Genomic DNA, 21,606 nt, shown 5'->3' with positions numbered 1-21,606 from the left:
TGGAAAGTCTGTTACTGTGAGTCTTTCTAGATGTTTCATTGATGTTGTTATATTTTCCATTTTCTTACTTTTCCTTCAGTTTTTCTAATTATTATTTTCTGACTGTGACTCTGTGACCTTTGGGTTTATTACATTTACAGTTATACCATCCAGGCTATGAGGAGCGTTATGCTGTACCTGATGGACTGGTGTGGACAGACCTGAAGTCCTGGAAGCGTGGAGACAGAGTCCAGGCCACTCTGCAGTGAAATAGTTCCCAGTTGAACTCCTTCAATAAAGTTCAGTAATCCAGCAAACAGCAAACATTCTAAATGAGAAACAGCACGACTCAGATCTTCCTGCAGAAACCACACACTGCAGAGAAAGTCTCTGGAAACACTTGGCTCCATTTTATTGGATTAGTCAAGTTTGATGTGAACGTTGGTTTGTTTAAAAGACTTTTACAGGATGAGGTCAGTATTTTAGATTGTATGGAACAAGTCTCCTTGTTTTCTGCTATAAAGAGATGACAATTCTGATGTAAATTTTAACTTTCATTTTGAGAAACATGAATGTTTAACATTTTAAAATAAAAATGTACTGTTGCATTTATAGACTGATATTCGTGTATTTTATTTTATTTTGTGGGACAAATGTGTGAGACAATTCAAACATGGCAGCAGGTATAATAGCTCTAAAAGTCTTGTGGGGGTGTTGGGGTTTACATCTTTGGGTGTTACCCATCAGAAACTCATATGACTAGAAGCAGTTAACCACTAGATCTCCTCTGTAGTTGGATGACAACTGTTTCCAATCAATGGTTCTCTAATGATCCATTAATGTCCAGAGGCTCCAGTCTCAAGGTGTGAAAAGGGGTGAAACTTGTTGGGGACAGATATAAATTGTTGTAAATTGATGACAGATTATATCTGAGTCACCTCCACTGTTCAGAGGAAAGTCTTCCAGTGTGACATAGATGGCTTCCTTTATTCCTCTTTCAAACCATCTGCCTTATCTGGCTAAAACATGGATGCCGTTGTCCTCTAAGGAGTGTCCTTTGTCCACCAGGTGTAGGTGAGCTGGATCCTGGGCAGAAGAGCCGGATTTCCTTTACTGAGCCAATGTACAAGTCTGTTCATTCCTCACTTTACTGAGCAGCGTAAACTACATTTTTCTGATGGTTCATGGGTGTTTTGTCTTTGGGGTGAACAAGTTACTTCCTCATTGTGCTAACAGGGTTGAAAAGAACAGGACTGTTCCTCCTCTTGCTCTCATCCTCTCTGTTCTGGGATATATATATATATATTTTTATTTTTTCTGGGGGGGGGGGGGTGCTTTTCAACAGAAGTCTGGATATCCACATGTTCTCAGTCTTCTTCATGGTGCATCTTACTATCTAAAAAGACCAGACTATCTCCTCTGATGTCCTCTCAAGTGAACTTTTTGCCAACTAATGGAGACAGGATAGTGGCCAAACTGATGGTGCTGTCTGAGTGGGGGTTACTTTCTTGTGTATTTTGGCGAGTCCATAAATACACTTGGTGGCCAACCTGGGGTATAAACGGTAGCAAAATTGCCTTGGCCTGTCACTGTAGGCAAATAATTATCTTCTTCTTGTAGGTATCAAACCAACAACCAATCAACACCTACTTATGACACAGTGCCAGGTCATAGCTCAGATATGTCCTGAGCAGTTTCACCATTGGGTGACAACCTGAGGGATTTCTCCTGCACATTCAACCTTAGTGTTAAGTGACATTTTTTATTTTTTATTCAATCAGCATTGAGACGTATTCCATGGAGTACTGCCCAAACAAACGCCTGGGGTGATTTCAACACTTCTGCAAACCACCCAAATAGATTTCGTACACGTTCATATTAAGGTAAAATGTGGAAATGCCAAAGGGCAGGTGATGCGGTGTAGTCTGAATGGGTTCTGTCACTGGAGCAGACAGTTATGAAGCATTCAACACATTTCCTGTAAATCCACTGTTCAGTTCAGCAGTTAGACCACAAAACTGTAGGTTAGTATGAGTGTTGGTCACCTTTAAGTTTTTAAATAAAGACATTTTTGTTAATAATCTTTGTTATTATTAACAAGCCAGCACCAGTAAAACACGTTTAAAACATCATCTTTGCTGCTGATGTGAAGGTATAGAACTATCCTAACAACAGGATTCACACATGCAGCTTCAAAACAAGTGTGAATTGTATGACATAGGAAAGTTTGGAGTGATTTCTATCTCTGTTTGTGTTGCTGTGTTTTTTTGTTTTGTTTTGTTGACAGCCAATCAGCACCTGACACTGAGCACTTACTCAACCTGTTTTAGTTTCACCTGATTTCCTTGATGTGTTTCAGGTATGTGACTCATTTGCCTCCATTTCCTCCTGCTTAGTTATTTGTTCCTCTGTCGATCATCCTCTTGTGGGTCCTCTCTTCCGGACGTCCCTCAACCTCCCCCTCTGCCGGAGTCAGAACCAGCTGCCTGATCGGTATGTAACAGAGACAGAGACATAGCAGAGAGCTGAGGGATTTTATAAAAGTATAAGTATAAAACAACGACCTGTCAGGGTTTGTAGAGGGACTGTCACCAACGAGGTAAGAATGAAGGATTGTTTATGGTCAAAGACTAACTTTAGTTAACTGATATATAAATATATTTATTGGTGGATTGTAGCTGGTACGTTGCTGTGAGTGATGGTGCTGCAGTAAATGCTGACTGTCAGTTAATGAGTGTTGGGTGAGGTTTAACTATATTCACTGTATTATCTGCTATATTTTAAAAACTCTTGTCTGCTTCCTCAGATTGACAGTCTGTTCTTACAGTCCTCACTTTGAACATCAACATAGACTCAGAAGAATCATTTTTGTAATTATTCATAGTCTCTGTCTATTTGTTCAGCTCTGACTTGCTGCATTTTTATTTCTTTGTTATTTCCAGCCCGTCCCTTTCTGACACTCGTCCAACCTGTTTCAGGCACACCTGACTCTCAGGTATGTGAACATTTCCTACGTCTCCATTTCCTCCTTTTGGCTTTGGTTTTGCTGTAAAGCATATGTTTCTTCATTATAAATCAATATATTTTTGCCCCACTTATCTTCATTTTCTTGTCACTTATCTTTCAGAGCTCCTTGACTCTTTTCCAGATGGATGACTTGTACTTGTCCTTTCACCTCTCATCCCTCACTGTGTTGGTTTTGCATCTTTTCCTAACACACTTTTGCAAAGGTAAATGAGACTCAATAGGGTGTGTTGTGTTTGTTTCTATGTCGCCACAACTTTGTGAGTATATTTTATTTAACAAGTTTTTGTTTCTTGCTAATTTTAATATTTTGGTTAAGAACTAAGATACCTGTAAATATGAGGGACAAATAGAATGGAATCTAGTACAGAAGGTTTGCCTTGCTCTGATATCAAACATGTCATAATGACTTGTTTCTTGGGTGAGTTACATATATACACATTAGTCATATGGAGGAAATGTCAATATTTTTATGGATTCTATAATGTGCACAGTGATGAAGTTTGATGATGTACTGGCTTCAGTGGTCTGAGGTTGAATTGTGTGTACATTGCCTCCTATAGTGGGAATCAGAAGTATTTTGTAGACTGATTGCTGTTCATGAGGTAAAAACCCAGTGTTGAACATTTTGGGTTCTTTAGTTCTCCAAATGTCCAAATGGAGAGTGGGCCTGGTTTTAGTTTTACTAGAACCTTTGTAGAATATGTGTGCTTTGTGGTATTTCTATGAACTCTTGGTCCAGGTCTAGCCAAGTGGTTGCTGAATGAGTTCAGGAAGATATCATTGCTATCAGGGTGTTTTCTACTATCTAATCTAGAAGACATTTTAGTTTATCACTAATTCATCAGGGATAGGAACAGACACACTGTTACTGACACTGATGTCTGACCTATCCATAGAGACCAGGGTCCATGGAGATATTTCTGTTCCTTATAAATGTTAAAACAGACTCTGTCTAATTTCCAGGTGAGTCTGAACTGATCGGTTCCTCTCAGCCAATAGTAGCAACTCTTGGTGAAGACGTGGTTTTACCATGTCACCTGCAGCCTGTCAAAGACGCCACTGACTTGACATTGGAGTGGACGAGACCAGATCTAGACCCAAGATTTGTTCATGTTTGGCGCTCCCAACAAGAACTTGTTGGTAAAAAGCACGTATCATTTGAAGGGAGAACATCTCTGTTCATTGATGAGCTGAAGAAAGGAAACATTTCACTGAAACTCTCCAAAGTGAAACTCTCTGATGAGGTACAGTACAGATGTTTTATTCCAGCACTGGAAAAGGAGACTTTTGTTCAGCTACTTGTGGGTGAGTGTGGACATTATGTGCATCAACATTATTCATGTCCCCTTTCAGTTGGATTAAAATGCCTAAAACCACCTTTCTTTTTCCTTGTGCTCAGCTTCAGTTCCTGTTTCCTCACCCGTCATCAGTTTATCAGGGATGGACAGAGACAGAGGAGGAGTGGTGTTACAGTGTGAGTCTGCAGGCTGGTATCCAGAGCCTGAGGTGTTGTGGCTGGACGCTGAGGGAAACCTGCTCTCTGCTGGACCTCCAGAGACAGTCAGAGGTCCTGATGACCTCTATACTGTCAGCAGCAGAGTGACTGTGGACAAGAGACACAGCAACAGCTTCACCTGTAGAGTCCAACAGAACAACATCAACCAGACCAGAGAGGCTCACATACATGTTCTAGGTAGAACACGCTTAGAAAACGGACCATGAGATTATTTTAGTTTGACACAGTTTGTGTGTGATTGTGTAGAAATGTAACTCTGTGTGTTATCATTTCAGATGATTTCTTCTTGTCCTCGTCCAGTTCTGCTGTTCCCATCATCACTGGTTTGGCTGTTAGCTTGGCTGTTAGCATCATGGTTATTTTAGCATGTGTCTTCTTTGTGTGGAGACGACATACAAGCAGTAAGTTCCAGATGAGTTACCACATTAATGATCTAAAACACCAGCAAACGTATTTTATAGTTGAATTCAGCTGCTTTGATTTTACACAGAAACCAAGAAAAGATCCAGAGATGAACCTGAAAGAGGAGAAAAGCTCCTGACAGAGGAAACAGTGAAGATGAAGGTTTTTGGAAGAAGAAAGAAGAAAATGAAAGATGTAAGAGACAAGAAGTAAAACATTAAAGGTTTAGATTGATCAGTTTGAACAAAGTTTCATCAGTAAACCTGCTGACTGATCATCATCCATCTGTCTGTCTGATAGCTGACAGAGAAATATGAGAAGATTGAAAAAGAGCTGCAGAAAACCAAAGAAGAACTGAAGAACAAGACTGAAGACGTGGAGAAACATGTAGAGACACATCAACAATATCATTACTTACCTAGAATCAACACAACTGTTACTTTGCTCCATCTACTGGTGAAATGATACAACTGCAGCTTTTCTCCTCTCAGGTCAATGAACTAAAGGAGAAGAAGAAGCTGCAGGAGGAGCTGGAGACCAGAAACAAAGAGCTGGAGGAGATAAAAGATGAGGTGGAGAACAAGCTCATAGACATGGAGAGAGAAGCATTTTATTCACACACATCATTCTCATCAGAAACAACAACATCCAGAAAGTTAAAACATATACAAAAGTGCTATATATTTATTTCTTCATATCAATACGTCCTTCAGATTAAATGCCAAATGTGTTGTTGTGGTTCAGTAGGTAGAACAAGATGCTGAACCCCCAGTTGCATGGCACTGGTGTTTAAAATTGTGTGTGCCTGTGTGAGCAAATTAGTAGATGTGACTGTGAGTGTGAAGGGCGTTGGATATCAATGGATTGAAAAATGCTTTCAGTCAGTCTATTGGAAAAACAAGACAATTTCACCATTTTTTTCTTTAGTCTGAAATGAAGAAATAGAATCAGTGATGACAAAGCCTTTTTTATTTCACTTTAATAAATTCTTCCAGTTGGAGAAAAACAAAGCTGCTGCTTCCAAGTCCACCTGGTATGTCAATGTAAGTGATCACATTATAGGAACTATGACACAATCTGCATGTCCATTATTTATAATCTTTCCTCATCTCTCTTCATTCTTCTTAGTCATCTAGTTCCAACAGACAGAAGGAGTAGAAGATTAGTAGTTTCTATCAGATTCTTTTCCAGCCACATGTTTGTTCTCATTTCAGTGTGTTTCTATTTCATTTAATCTTCAGATCATTTTCATGTTCTAAGGAGGTTGATGTTGGTGGTCAACATCTTCTCTCTGCTTGGTAGAAGGTCAGAAGGTCTGACTATGTTCTAGCCAGAATACTCTGTCCTATCTCCTAACTAGAATAGACTGGTATGATGTAGACCACCTGCTGGATGAACAGACAAAGAAATGATTTGATCAGTGACAGAAAGCTTCACATATTTGACTCTAATCTCAGAGAGACTGAGTTCTCTGTTCTTAATGAACTACTGGTGGAGTTTGACAAACACAAACACAACTCTGCTCCATCTACAGGTCAAATGATAGAACTACAGGAAGAAACAGCATTTAAAATACACACAGTAGATAATAGAGAATATGTTCTGAACAAGTTACTGTCTGACTGTTAACAATCTGGACTTCACCTCCTGTTACTCAGATACATAAACTAAAGGAGAAGAAGAATAAGCTGGAGGAGGAGCTGGAGACCAGAAACAAAGAGCTGGAGGAGATAAAAGATGAGGTGAAGAACAAGCTCATAGACATGGAGAGAGAAGTATTTTATTCACACACATCATTCTCATCAGAAACAACAACATCCAGAGAAAAAGTCTAAATTATTTTATATGAATACATCCTTCAGATTAAATGTCAAATGTGTTGTTTAGTCTAACATGAAGAAATAGAATCAGTGATGATAAAATCTTTTTTATCTGACTTTAATAAATTCTTCCAGTTGGAGAAAAACAAAGCTGCTGCTTCCAAGTCTTCCAGGTTTCTCAGTGATCACATTATAAGAACTATGATACAATCTGCATGTCCATCATTTAGAATCTTTCCTGATCTCTCTTCATTCTTCTCAGGTGTCTAATTCCAACAAACCGCAGAATGAGGAGGAAACACAGAAAGAAGTGGAGTCACAGACGGAGGAGGTTAGTAGTTTCTATCAGATTCTTTTCCAGCCACATGTTTGTTCTCATTTCAATGTGTTTCTATTTAATTTAATATTCAGATCATTTTCATGTTCTAAGGAGGTTGATGTTGGTGGTCAACATCTTCTCTCTGCTTGGTAGAAGGTCAGAAGGTCTGACTATGTTCTAGCCAGAATACTCTGTCCTATCTCCTAACTAGAATAGACTGGTATGATGTAGACCACCTGCTGGATGAACAGACAAAGAAATGATTTGATCAGTGACAGAAAGCTTCACATATTTGACTCTAATCTCAGAGAGACTGAGTTCTCTGTTCTTAATTAACTACTGGTGGAGTTTGACAAACACAAACACAACTCTGCTCCATCTACAGGTCAAATGATAGAACTACAGGAAGAAACAGCATTTAAAATACACACAGTAGATAATAGAGAATATGTTCTGAACAAGTTACTGTCTGACTGTTAACAATCTGGACTTCACCTCCTTTTTACTCAGATAAAGGAACTAAAGGAGAAAAAGAAGAAACTGAAGGAGGAGCTGGAGAACATAAAGAAAGTGCTGAAGGAGATAAAAGATGAGGTGAAGAACAAGCTCATAGTTCCGGAGGTTCAGGGTTAGATATGAACAGAACATGAACACTTTTTATTCAGATGTTTATTAAATGAAAAAATACACAAGCGACTATTTAGTTCATATAAATCAGAACAATAAATGACACAAATATTTTTTTCCATTCCTCCAAATAACAGAAACTAAAAACACATTAACATACTGAATTAAATATCTTCTTCATCCAAGTTTAAGAAAAAGCTCAACCATGAAAAACAACAGGAAGAGAAATATCAGAGATAAATAAAAGAGCTGGAGACATTGAACACAGAGGTTCATCTTTAACTCTTTATGGGGTGAGGAACCATATTTGGTAACTTCAACACACATTTTAAATTGCGTAACCTGTGTCTCTTAGTGAGGTTTAGAATCATGTGGTTTTCACTCAGCCAGTCAGAGAAGATCAAGGCAACATTATCAGGTCAATGTGGTCTACAAGGTCCACCTCTGCATGAACACTGAGCATAACTGATTTATTAGGAACCATGAAGAAGAAGTGTCCTAATGTTGTCTAATGTGATAATGTTGACAAGTGTCTGAATCAGCACTGATGTTCTAATGGTCTAAATACATGTTTACATTTGTTTACCGCTTAAGGACAAGGAACCATACATAGTAACTTCATTAACCTTGATTTTCTACATGAAAATGAACACTTTGGAAAAATTCCACAGAAGTAAAACAGTCTTCTTATGTCCTACAATAACACTCTGGGGTTGAAATCTAGAATGTTCAAGTATTTCAATGACTGTCCTATGAAGGGTTAAAAAACTGAACTTCATCTTCTCTCTCCTCTCACGTAAATAAATCTAAGGGGAAGAAGAAGAAGCTGCAGGAGGAGCTGGAGACCAAAAACAAAGAGCTGGAGGAGATAAAAGATGAGATGAAGAAGAAGCTCGTAGACATGGAGAGAGAAGTATTTTATTCACACACATCATTCTCATCAGAAACAACAACATCCAGAAAGTTAAATAAATATGTGTACACATATACAAGTCTAGTTTAAACTAAAATGTTTTCCATGAATACGTCCTTCATATTAAATGTCAAATGTGTTGTTTAGTCTGACATGAAGAAATAGAATCAGTGATGATAAAATCTTTTCTATTTGAAAAATTTTTCCAGTTTTAGAAAAACAAAGCGACTGCTTTCAAGTCTTCCTGTTTTTTTCAGTGATCACATTATAAGAACTATGATACAATCTGCATGTCCATCATTTAGAATCTTTCCTGATCTCTCTTCATTCTTCTCAGTTGTCTAATTCCAAAAAACAGAAGGAGGAGGAGGTTAGTAGTTTCTATCAGATTCTTTTCCAGCCACGTTTGTTCTCATTTCAATGTGTTTCTATTTAATTTAATCTTCAGATCATTTTCATGTTCTAAGGAGGTTGATGTTGGTGGTCAACATCTTCTCTCTGCTTGGTAGAAGGTCAGAAGGTCTGACTATGTTCTAGCCAGAATACTCTGTCCTATCTCCTAACTAGAATAGACTGGTATGATGTAGACCACCTGCTGGATGAACAGACAAAGAAATGATTTGATCAGTGACAGAAAGCTTCACATATTTGACTCTAATCTCAGAGAGACTGAGTTCTCTGTTCTTAATGAACTACTGGTGGAGTTTGACAAACACAAACACAACTCTGCTCCATCTACAGGTCAAATGATAGAACTACAGGAAGAAGCAGCATTTAAAATACACAGAGTAGATAATAGAGAATATGTTCTGAACAAGTTACTGTCTGACTGTTAACAATCTGGACTTCACCTCCTTTTTACTCAGATAAATGAACTAAAGGAGAAGAAGAAGAAGCTGAAGGAGGAGCTGGAGACCATGAACAAAGAGCTGAAGAAGATAAAAGATGAGGTGAAGAACAAGCTCATAGACATGGAGAGAGAAGTATTTTATTCACACACATCATTCTCATCAGAAACAACAACATCCAGAAAGTTAAATAAATATGTGTACACATATACAAGTCTAGTTTAAACTAAAATGTTTTCCATGAATACGTCCTTCAGATTAAATGTCAAATGTGTTGTTTAGTCTGACATGAAGAAATAGAATCAGTGATGATAAAATAATTTTTATTTGACTTTAATAAATTCTTCCAGTTGGAGAAAAACAAAGCTGCTGCTTCCAAATCTTCCTGGTTTTTCAGTGATCACATTATAAGAACTATGATACAATCTGCATGTCCATCATTTATAATCTTTCCTGATCTCTCTTAATTCGTCTTAGCTGTCTCATTCCAAGAAGAAGAAGGAGGTTAGTAGTTTCTATCAGATTCTTTTCCAGCCACATGTTTGTTCTCATTTCAATGTGTTTTATATTTAATTTAATCTTCAGATCATTGTCATGTTCCAAGGAGGTTGATGTTGGTGGTTTTTGGATTTGTGGTTTTGTATACCTTGTATACTGCCACAACATTTTCTGTTCCATCTTTTTTCAGTTTTCAGTGAAGTTCTTTTGTTTCCTGCCTCCCCTGGTGTCTACATTTGGGCCCTACCTCCTCTCCACAACACAACATAACATATAAGAACACATGGATGATGACTAAGAGCAGAGAGACAGCTTTTAAAGGAACTGATTCTAACATCTTTTATTGATTTATAAAACTCTGTTCTTATATGCTATGAACCATTTTCATCTGTTGCATTCTGTTTCTTGTAAAGTGCTATCAGAGTGTTTCCTTACACTGAATGATTTTGGTTCAACATACCAAGGTTTGTCTGTCAGCTCTTTTATGTTTTATGAATCCCATGTAGAGTCTTTTTTTTTTCTTTTACTGCTTTGAGTGAGAACACGAGACAACATTCATGAAGGAGGTCCATTGTTAGTCTCACCTTCTCTTTCTGTCTTCTCTCTCCTCAGGTGGACGATAAAAAGAAGACCAAAGAGGAGAAGAAGAAAGATGAGGTGAAGAACAAACTCATAGACGTAAAGACAGAAGTACACACAGAAACATCAACCTGCAGCACTTTTTACTTCAATGTTTATTACAAATAAAAAAATGAACCAAAAACTCTTTAGTTCATACCAATGAGTGCAATAAATGAAATCTCTCTTCATCTCTTTTTTCTCCCAGTTGACGGTGCAAAGCAACCAAAAAGAGGAACAACAAGAGAAATGGGAAAATGTCAAAGATGAGCAGGAAACCAAGAACACAGAGGTTCATCGTTTCTTACAATTACTGTCTTTTTGTCCACAAATCAGAAATTATTAGAGATTCAATGAACAACTCTCAGTAAGAGATGTTTCTCTTTCATGTTTCTCTGGAGGAGAAACCCAACACAGAGGTTTTCTTTTTTACCCATAATCATCAGCTATAACTTTTTAGTCAACTTTAACAAACATCCTTCCTGAAAACACCCAAACCTCACACTAGAAACATGACTAAGAACACATGGACGTTAACTAAGACCAGAAAGACTTCTCATTGGCCGTCTGTCTTTTATTGGTTTATACACCTCTTCATGTTCTAGGTCCTACCTCCTTATCAGATTGATGTTTGATGATGAAAAGTTATCTGAATGACTGACTGATAGAACATGAAGCTGACTGATGTGAAAGGACTAATCTGTGGATGTCGTCTCCTCCCAGACAGAGGAAATCAAACCTGAACTAACACATCTTCATAATTCTCTGACAAAGCAGAACAGCAGCAGCTCAGACAGTCAGGAGACGTCAGGAGACTACACTGTGTTCGTTGATCCCAACTGCAACTATATCTGTCTGAAAAACATGTGTGATCAGGTGATGTTGTTTGTGTGTGGATTAAGACTGTAGAAATGTGTAAACAAGAATTCTGTCTAAGATTTGATAGACACCAACATTCATTTGTTCCTGTCTCTGTGTCTCATTCTTCTTCTTCTCTTTCATTTCCGTCCTGCAGGACAAACCACTGGGAGGACATCAGTTAAAAGTACAGATCAACAATGGAGAACCCATCACATACACATTTGATCAATCAATGAAAGTCAAGGCTGGAAAGTCTGTTACTGTGAGGCTATGAAGAGCGTTACACTGTACCTGATGGACTGGAGTGGACGGACCTGAAGTCCTGGAAGCCTGGAGACCAAGTCCAGACCACTCTGCAGTGAAATAGTTCCCAGTTCAACTCCTTCAATAAATCTTCCTGCAGAAACCACACACTGCAGAGAAAGTCTCTGGAAACACTTGGCTCCATTTTATTGGATTAGTTTGATGTGAACGTTGGTTTGTTTAAAATCTCCTCAAAGCTCTTCAGTAATTTAATGTCATTCTATTCACCATCTCTACCAAGCACCATTATAGATACGTTATTGATTAGGTATCCAGTAGCATCAGTGCAAAGAGACAGGTGGAATCACACGTCAACACGTCTTGAATACAAAATATCAGAAAGGTCATGAGGTAGAAATGTGTGTAACATATATAGAAAAAAACAAGGATATGTATATACAAATGTGTAAATAGTATACACAACAGACAGCAGCCTGTCACTGAATGATCTTCCCTGCCTGATCATGGTGGTGGACATTGTTCATGATGGGCCTGAGTTTGTTCAAAGTCTTTTCCTCTGCCACCGACGTCAGGGACTCCAGCTCTCCTCCTACCACAGAGCCAGCCCTCCTTCTTACTGCTGCCTCCCCAGCACACCACAACATTGAAGAGGACGCTGGCAATGACAGTCTGATAAAACATCTACAGCAGCAGCTTCCAGCAGACGTTAAAGGACCTCAACCTCCTGAGGAAACAGCTGACTGGTCCAGTTTATGATCCAGCTGTAGACCCAGGTACTCGTAGGTCTGAACAACGTCCCCACAGTCCCTGTTGATGGATACAGCTACAGGTTGGGCCTGGACCTCTGGAAGTCTAATGTACAGTTGTATAATGTTGACATAGTGTGATAATTAAAGGAATATTTACATTACACATGTGTTGATTTATCTTTTGAGTTAAATACACATTCATGTAGTATTATGTTACAGTAAAGGTTTAACAGTGACTGAGGAAGCAGAGGAGGGCTGGCCATCCAAAAGAAATTTTTATCAGTATAGTTTAGTATTTTCTTAGAGTTTAAATCGTTATTCAATGTCAGCCCTCACCTCCTCAGCCTTGTGCAAAGAGTTTGAGCATGACCTGATCACCTGCTTTAAAAGTCATGGGTTAAACCATTGTCACAAGACGGGGGGCAATAAAAGCAGTTGATGACTAACCTAGATGACTTTATGTAAGTACTCAGTGTTTGTGTCTTATTTTATATGGTGTTAGTTTGATGTAAACATTGAGTGTTTCATTAGATGTTGTCCCTGTAGATAGACTCTTCCTGTTAATCACCCAGAGCAGGGAGGGCATAAAAGGCAGCTAGTTGCCTCAGTATTTTGTTGGTTCTGGTTGGTTTTGTTTCATGGTGTCTCACTGGAGTTAATAAATGTCAAAGCTTTTCCATGGAGTTTACCTCAGTCTAATGTAGTGATAGCTAATCAAGGCTTTGTTGAAGCTTTGACACTTGATTTAAAAAATAGTTCATTACTCGAGGCTTCAATGAGGCTTCCTGCTTGTTTGTGATTTAATTTGCCATGCATGTTCCTGTTCGACTACACTTCATGATTCTATGGTTTCAAGCTGAAAATGAATTCATTATTTCTAAATGAAATAAAAATAGTCAGTAGCTTGAAAAAAGTTGACTAGTGGGCGTTCAGTACGCTAGATGGTCAATGAGATCTTATTTCAAATGAGTACATGAGTGCGATGAGCAAAACATCATTCATTGAGCATGTGCTGGCACCATGGTTGTTGTAGTGTGCTGGTGATGCTGATGCAGGACACAAGAACCGTGGTGGAGCCGTGAAGGTGTCCTGTACCCCAACCTTATCCTGTTATGCAAACTGTAGTGGGTTGAGTCCATGTTGGACTTAGGTTCTGAGTTGGTGTATCAGCAAAGACACCATGGCCTAATAACTGCTGAGTTAAGAAACATTCAAGAAACAATACCAGTGAAGATTTAGGTTTGTCTTGAGATTCTCCTGTGGAAAGGACACTAGAATAGTCAGATTCAGACATGAAGAACAGAGTTTATTCAGAATAACATACAAAAATAAAGGAGAGAGAGCAACAGACTGTTAAGCTTGCGCTAGTCAGGACGCTTAACCCACAATGCAGACCACAACAGGAATGGCTTTTTGACGGCTTTTACTTCCAAGATAAATCTTGAGGCAGATTGATGAGAGCTGGTGAGCAGGCTGAGCATGGCAAGCAGGGCACGAAAGGTACAACAACCAACTGGCAGGGTATGGGAGTGAACCAGAGTTAAATACTGCAGGATCTTAATGAGACGATGAGATGCAGGTGTGAAAGTGGAGCAGTCGAGGATCAATGGGGGCGTGGTTGGAGAATTAGGTCAGCCATGCCCAGCCTGCAGAGACAGGGGAGACAGACAAAAACAGACACAGAACAAGATGGGCAGAGAAACACCAGGAAAAACATAGAGTAATAGACAGCACATCCTAACACTGACTTTAGCTTTAAAATTCTCCTCTTTATATACACTATCCTGTCCTAACAACTATTCTAACAGCAGAATTCACGAGTTAGGCTCATTGCGGCTAAGATGAGAATGCACGTGGCTCAATACATGAACAGGCCTCAAAAGGGAACTGGTAGCAACACCAGAGGAGCCAAGCACCAGCTACTGGTCGAGTAATTGGTTGTGAACAGACAGACCAACCTGTGCACCTCCTGGATCGACTACAAGAATGCTTACGACTCAGTGCCCTACACATGGATACTGGAATGTCTGGAACTGTATAAGATCAACAGGAACCTAAGGGCCTTCATCCAGAACTCGATGGGAATGTGGAAGTCAACCCTAGAGGCCAACTCAAAGCCAAGTCAACGTGAAATGCAGCATATACCAAGGAGATGCTCTATCACCACTGCTGTTGTGCATAGGCCTGGACCGCCTCAGTCAGATCATCATATCGTTTATCATCATTATGGGTACCTATCCCGAAGTGGAGCAACAATAAGCCTCCTGTTCTACATGACTGACAGCAATATGTATGCCAGAAATGAGTCAAGGCCACTATCCAGGATGAAACATCAAAAATCGAAGAGTACATCACAAAAATGGCCACAAAGGATGAACTGCTAAGTGAATTTCTCAGGCAACAGAAATCTGATGAGAGTGAAAAGGAAGAGGAGCAGATCACCTGGAGGGACAAGCCCCTAAGTGGCATGTACCACCGTCAAATTGAAAAAGTGGCTGATATCGAGAAGACCTACCAATGGCTGGAAAAGGCTGGACTCAGAGACAGCACAGAGGCACTGATCATGGCAGCACAAGAACAGGCCCTAAGTACAAGAGCCATAGAGGCCAAGATCTACAAGAGTAGATCAGATCCAAGGTGCAGACTATGCAAAGATGCCCCTGAGACAGTCCAGCACATAGTAGCAGGGTGTAAGATGCTAGCTGGGTCAGCGTACATGGAGAGACACAACCAAGTGGCTGGAATAGTGTACAGGAACATCTGCACCCAGTATGGAATAGAAGTATCCAAATCGCAATGGGCCGCACCAAAGAAGGTGGCTGAGAACAACAGGGCCAAGGTGCTGTGGGACTTCAGCTTCCAGACTGACAAACAGGTCCTGGCTAACCAACCGGACATAGTGGTGGTTGACAAAGAGCAGAAGAAGGCGGTGGTGATAGATGTGGCGATACCAGCAGATGCCAACATCAGAAAGAAGGAACACGAAAAGGTTGAAAAGTACCAAGGCGTTGAAAGAACAGCTCCCTGTGGTAGTAGGATCACTCGGGGCAGTGACCCCCAAACTGGGGGAGTGGCTCCAACAGATCCAAGGAACAAAATCAGAAGCCTCAGTCCAGAAAAGTGCAGTCCGAGGAACAGCTAAGATACTGCGCAGAACCCTCAAACTCCCAGGCCTCTGGTAGAGGACCTGAGCTTGAGGATGACACAGATACCAGAGAGATTTTTTTTATTTTTTTTATACCACCCACTTTATGCAGCATTGGACTCTGCGCCTTTGTTTTTATATTTAAGTTTATTGACTTTTTTATTTCAGATGTTTATAGATTTAATGTTTAGATCTAAGTTCTAACAGTAACACAATTTCAATCCTCTGTATGTGCTGAACATATAGCAGAATTGACAATAAAGCACCGATACTGATTGTCTATAATGCATATAGCAATCTATATATTACATTACATTTTATTTTACATATGCTGTTATTGTAAAATACTTAAATGACACATTAGTCGTAACTTGCTCCCTATTTTTGGGTTAATTTTGGACTATTTGCTATTTTCACTTCTGGTTAAATGCATTTTGTTGTGTATGTACCTTTATTATCTGCAAAGACAATGAAGGTGAATCTAATCTGATCTAAAGGGACAAAAGTGAAAGTAAGTAAGTCTGTTAATGGGTGACTTGATGTGTGTTTTATTGTTGTTTTTTATTCCTCTCCAGCCAGTCATCACCTGACACTGACCACTTCAGCTGTCTTAGTCTCACCTGATTTCCTTGAAGTGTTTCAGGTATGTGAATCATTTGCCTCCATTTCCTCCTGTTTATCTCTTTCAGTTGTTTTCCATCTATCTATTTGTGCCTCTGTCGATTGATCGTCTTCTTGTGGGTCCTATCCTCCGGACGTCCCTCAACGTCCCCCTCTGCCGGAGTCGGAACCAGCTGCCTGATCGGTATGTAACAGAGACAGAGACATAGCAGAGAGCTGAGGGATTTTATAAAAGTAAAAGTATAAAAGAACAATGTGTCAGGATTCATAAGGGACTGAGGTAAGAATGAAGGGTTGTTTATGATCAAAGTCTAACCTTAGTGAACTGTCTGTATATATATATTTATATACTGCAGGAGCTTAATGAGATGGTAAGTTGCTGTGAGTGATGATGCTGCAGTAAATGCTGACTGTCAGTTAATGAGTGTTGGGTGGGTTTCAGCATCTGGTCGACTGTAGTTAAGGTGTTCTGTTTGTTTGTGTGTGATGCAATAGAATAAAGTGGTGGTTGGGCTTCTCTGGTGGTGGAGTCTACTTCCCCGTACAATCCCTGGTTGACAGTTCACCTGAGTGTGTGGGTGCGACACCTGCTTTGGGGTGACTCATCTCACCATTTTTTCTTAGCCCACCCTTTGGTAGCACTAGGGTTAGGGTTAGCTCTAGGATCAGTCGTCCAATGACAGTTTGGTGTAATGGTTGGGGTTACAGTTAGGGTTGTTTTTGCAGATTTTTTATCTACTTCTCCTGGTTAATCCCCTCCCAGTAAAGCAGAGGTCACTGACCACGCCTTAAACACAGATGAAGGTTTAACTATATTCAGTATATTGAGACAGACAACCATTCACACTCACACCTACGGCCAATTTAGAATCACCAATGAACCTAACCAGCATGTCTTTGGATGGTGGGAGAAAGCTGGAGAACCTGGAGAGAACCCACGCAGACACAGGGAGAACATGCAAACTCCACACAGAAAGGATTCGAACCAGTGACCTTCTCGCTGTGAGGCATCAGTGCTAACCACCACACCACTGTGCCACCCCATTCACTATATTTTTTGCTATATTTTAAAAACTATTTTCTACTTCCTCAGATCAACAGTCAGTTCTTTCAGTCCTCACTTTGAACATCAACATAGACTCTGATGAATCATCTTTGTAATCATTAATAGCCTCTGTCTATTTGTTCAGCTATAACTTGCTGTGTTTTTTATTTCTTTATTATTTCCAGCCCGTCCCTCTCTGACACTCGTCCAACCTGTTTCAGGCTCATCTAACTCTCAGGTATGTGAAGCTTTTCTATGCCTCCTTTTTATTTTGGTTTCTCTGTTATACATATGTTTCTGCAGTATAACTCAATCTAGCTTTTTCTTTACTACCAGAGCTTCGTGATTCTTTTCCAGATGGATGAACTGCACTTTACCTTTCACCTCTCATCTCTCACTGTGTTGGTTTTCCATCTTTTCCTAACACACGTCTGCAAAGGTAAATTAGACCCAAATAAAATGTTAGCTGAATGATATGTAATTCATTGCCAGTAACTAGGTCAAACAATAGGTTGTGTTTGTGGCTGATAATAATTGTAATTGTTCCAATGTATTTTATTTTATTTTAACTGTTTGGTTCTTGCTAATTTTAATATTTTAGTTAAGAACTAAGACCAGTAAATACAAGAACACAATGGTAAACACAATTTACTATGCTTCACCCTGCCATAGTGTGCAGAGAGATAATAAACACAATACAGCCATTTGGTACAGAAAGATATCAAATATGTCTTGGTGACCACTTTTTCCTTATGATATTTTTATCGATTTTATAATGTGCACAATAGTAGATTTTGATGGTGTATAGACTAAATAAAATGTCTAAAGGTTGAATTGTGTGTGCATTGCCTCCTGTAGTGAGAATCAGTAGTATTTTGTAGCCAGATTCCCTTTTAAGAACCCAGAACATTTGTAGAATATATCCAGTTCTAGTCAAGGGGTTGTTGAATGAGTTATGAATGATATCATTGTGTCACTAACACTGGGAATCCATTCTCTGAAGTCTGATCTCTCCATAGAGACCAGGATCATGAACATAGACCTGATAGTTTTGGAGATAGTTCCTGTTCCTTACAAATGTTAAAACAGACTCTCTCTGATTTCCAGGCCAGTCTGAACTGATCGGTTCATCTCAGCCAATAGTATCAACTCTTGGTGAAGACGTGGTTTTACCATGTCACCTGCAACCTGCTGAAGATGCCATGGACTTGACGTTGGAGTGGACGAGAGACAATCTAGAGCCAAGATTTGTTTATGTTTGGCGCTCCCAACAGGAACTTGTTGGTAAAAAGCACAAACTGTTTCAGGGGAGAACATCTCTGTTCATTGATGAGCTGAAGAAAGGAAACATTTCACTGAAACTCTCCAAAGTGAAAGTCTCTGATGAGGGACAGTACAGATGTTTTGTTCCAGCACTGGAAAAGGCGACTTTTGTACATCTACATGTTGGTGAGTGAAGACATGATGTGCATCTTTAGGACTGTTTTGGTGTTTATTTATGTCTCTAGAATAGGACTTCAGTGGATCATAAATAACTAAAACCACGTTTCTTCTTCCTTGTGCTCGACTTCAGCTCTTGTTTCCTCACCCGTCATCAGTTTATCAGGGATGGACAGAGACAGTGGAGGAGTGGTGTTACAGTGTGAGTCTGCAGGCTGGTATCCAGAGCCTGAGGTGTTGTGGCTGGACACTGAGGGAAACCTGCTCTCTGCTGGACCTCCAGAGACAGTCAGAGGTCCTGATGACCTCTATACTGTCAGCAGCAGAGTGACTGTGGACAAGAGACACAGCAACAGCTTCACCTGTAGAGTCCAACAGAACAACATCAACCAGACCAGAGAGGCTCACATACATGTTGCAGGTACAACACGCTTAGAAAACGGACCATGAGATTATTTTAGTTTGACACAGTTTGTGTGTGATGGTGTAGAAATGTCATGTAACTCTGTGTGTTATCATTTCAGATGATTTCTTCTTGTCCTCGTCCAGTTCTGCTGTTCCCATCATCACTGGTTTGGCTGTTAGCTTGGCTGTTAGCATCGTGGTTATTTTAGCAGGTGTCTTCTTTGTGTGGAGACAAAATACAACCAGTAAGTTCCAGATGAGTTACCACATTAATGATCTAAAACACCTGCAAACATCTTTTATAGTTGAATTCAGCTGCTTTGATTTTACACAGAAACCAAGAAAAGATCCAGAGATGAACCTGAAAGAGGAGAAAAACTCCTGACAGAGGAAACAGTGATGGAGAAGGTTTTAGAAGAAACTAAAGATGTAAGAGACAAGAAGTAAAACATTAAAGGTTTAGACTGATCAGTTTGAACAAAGTTTCATCAATAAACCTGCTGACTGATCATCATCCATCTGTCTGTCTGATAGCTGACAGAGAAATATGAGACGATTGAAGAAGAGCTGCAGAAAACCAAAAAAGAACTGGAGAGCAAGACTGAAGAGATGGAGAAACATGTAGAGACACATCAACAATATCATTATATTATTGAGGACGTAACTGTAATCAACACAACTGTGACCTTGCTTCATCTACTGGTGAAATTATGCAACTGCAGGTTTTCTCCTCGTTTCAGGTCAATGAAATAAAGGAGGAGAAGAAGAAGCTGCAGGAGGAGCTGGAGACCAGAAACAAAGAGCTGAAGGAGATTAAAGATGAGGTGAAGAACAAGCTCATAGACATGGAGAGAGAAGTATTTTATTCACACACATCATTCTCATCAGAAACAACAACATCCTGAAACAAATCAAGAGTCCACATATGCAAGTCTACAACCTTTTCTATGAATACTTCCTACAGATTAAATGCCGTTTTTTTATTTTACTTTAATAAATTTTTCCAGTTGGAGAAAAACAAAGCTGCTGCTTCCAAGTCTTCCTGGTTTCTCAGGGTAAGTGATCACATTATAATAACTATGATACAATCTGCATGTCCATCATTTATAATCTTTCCTGATCTCTCTTCATTCTTCTCAGAGGTCTGATTCCAACAAACAGAAGAAGGAGGAGGAGGTTAGTAGTTTCTATCAGATTCTTTTCCAGCCACATGTTTGTTCACATTTCAATGTGTTTCTATTTAATTTAATCTTCAGATCATTTTCATGTTCTAAGGAGGTTGATGTTGGTGGTCAACGGTAACACTTTACTTGAACATGTGTTCATAAGACTGACATAACACTGTCATAACCATGACATTACACCTGTCATAAACATCAATGAATACTTATGACAGCTGTCATTAAGTGTCATTCGGTAAGTTATGTCACTTTTGATGTAAAGTTGACATTGTTTGAGATGTCCTTGTTATGACAACTTGACATCAACCAAGACAACAAAACCTGTCATAAACATGTCATTGCAGACCTAATTGCCAAACAAAAAAACCCATTTAGCTTGATGTCTTAACGTGACATTAAACCGTCATATATGGATGGTTTTGACACTGGCTGTCACAAGACCATTACAATTGCGTCATAAATGTTGTCCTTTTCATTAAGATGTCGTTAAGTGTAACTACTCTGCCAAATGAGTTTATAACTGTCACATTTCCTTCCTACAGTGATTTAATAATTTTAACTTTTCATTATGGTGTCATAAGGGTCATTACCTAGTCAAATCAGTTTATAACAGTGTCATGACTGTTTTCTCTGAATTCAAGTAATGTGGAATGATTTTGGCTTTCCATTAAAATGTCATTAAGTGTAGTTACATAGTCAAAGCAGTTTATAACGGTGCCATTACTGTTTTCTCTGAATTCAAGTAAAGTGGAAAGATTTGAATGTTTCGTTAAAATGTCATTAAGTGTAATTACACTGTCAGACGATATGAATACCTTAACAAAAGCAACAGACAAGTCAAGAGATAGTGTTTCCGTAATGTATTTCAACACAAAACATTTTATTGTGATGTTATCCAAAGCATTTTTTTTTTTTTTATCCAGTCCTTGTCAGCTTTCAGGTCCCTGTTGGCCTCCTCCAGGTAATTAACGCGCTCCTCAAGGTGTTCAATCTTCTGTCGATCCATCTTGGTTTGTTCCTTCAGTTTGGCCAACTCCAATGTCCCTGTTGGAGACACTGAAACAAAGGAAATATTTCAAGTGGATTACTGAGGTCAGTGAATGGTGGTGGTGTACTGGAGTGCATTACATTGAGTACACCAACAAAATTCCCAGTATTTTTGTGCGTATTATTTATTGAGTAGACAGGCAAAAATGGAAATACCTGCCTCAACCAGCCAACTACTATATACATTAGTATAAATAAAAAGTAAATTTCCAAGCCTACTGGCGAAAGGAGGAAAAAAAATAGACTTACTTTTCTTCTTCGGGGAATATTTGATTGGCTTT

At 39.3% G+C, this 21,606-nt stretch overlaps 1 protein-coding gene and 1 long non-coding RNA gene across 2 annotated transcripts; both read left to right on the top strand.

Moving 5' to 3' along the window:
- The first annotated feature begins 2,331 nt into the window (after positions 1 to 2,331).
- Positions 2,332 to 4,543, top strand: LOC311499395. Its single transcript, XR_014699447.1, has 5 exons — positions 2,332 to 2,472; positions 2,922 to 2,974; positions 3,107 to 3,209; positions 3,970 to 4,311; positions 4,406 to 4,543. It is a non-coding gene; the product is annotated as an uncharacterized lncRNA (long non-coding RNA).
- Positions 4,544 to 4,916: 373 nt separating this feature from the next.
- LOC311510128 (uncharacterized protein) lies at positions 4,917 to 12,592 on the top strand. The gene is made up of 16 exons (XM_084575074.1): positions 4,917 to 4,923; positions 5,013 to 5,119; positions 5,225 to 5,311; positions 5,416 to 5,496; positions 5,920 to 5,967; positions 6,583 to 6,666; positions 7,007 to 7,075; positions 7,574 to 7,657; positions 8,502 to 8,603; positions 8,941 to 8,973; positions 9,470 to 9,553; positions 9,929 to 9,955; positions 10,562 to 10,606; positions 10,776 to 10,859; positions 11,291 to 11,443; positions 11,583 to 12,592. The coding sequence occupies exons 2-16, from the start codon at positions 5,081 to 5,083 to the stop codon at positions 11,700 to 11,702; spliced, it is 1,140 nt and encodes a 379-aa protein (XP_084431200.1). The 5' UTR covers positions 4,917 to 4,923; positions 5,013 to 5,080; the 3' UTR covers positions 11,703 to 12,592.
- The last annotated feature ends 9,014 nt before the right edge of the window (positions 12,593 to 21,606 follow it).

This window comes from Chelon labrosus (genome assembly GCF_963514085.1).
Source record: "Chelon labrosus genome assembly, chromosome: 1".
NCBI lineage: Eukaryota > Metazoa > Chordata > Actinopteri > Mugiliformes > Mugilidae > Chelon > Chelon labrosus.
Note: the sequence above shows the minus strand (reverse complement) of the source record. Positions and strands in the feature narration are given on the sequence as shown.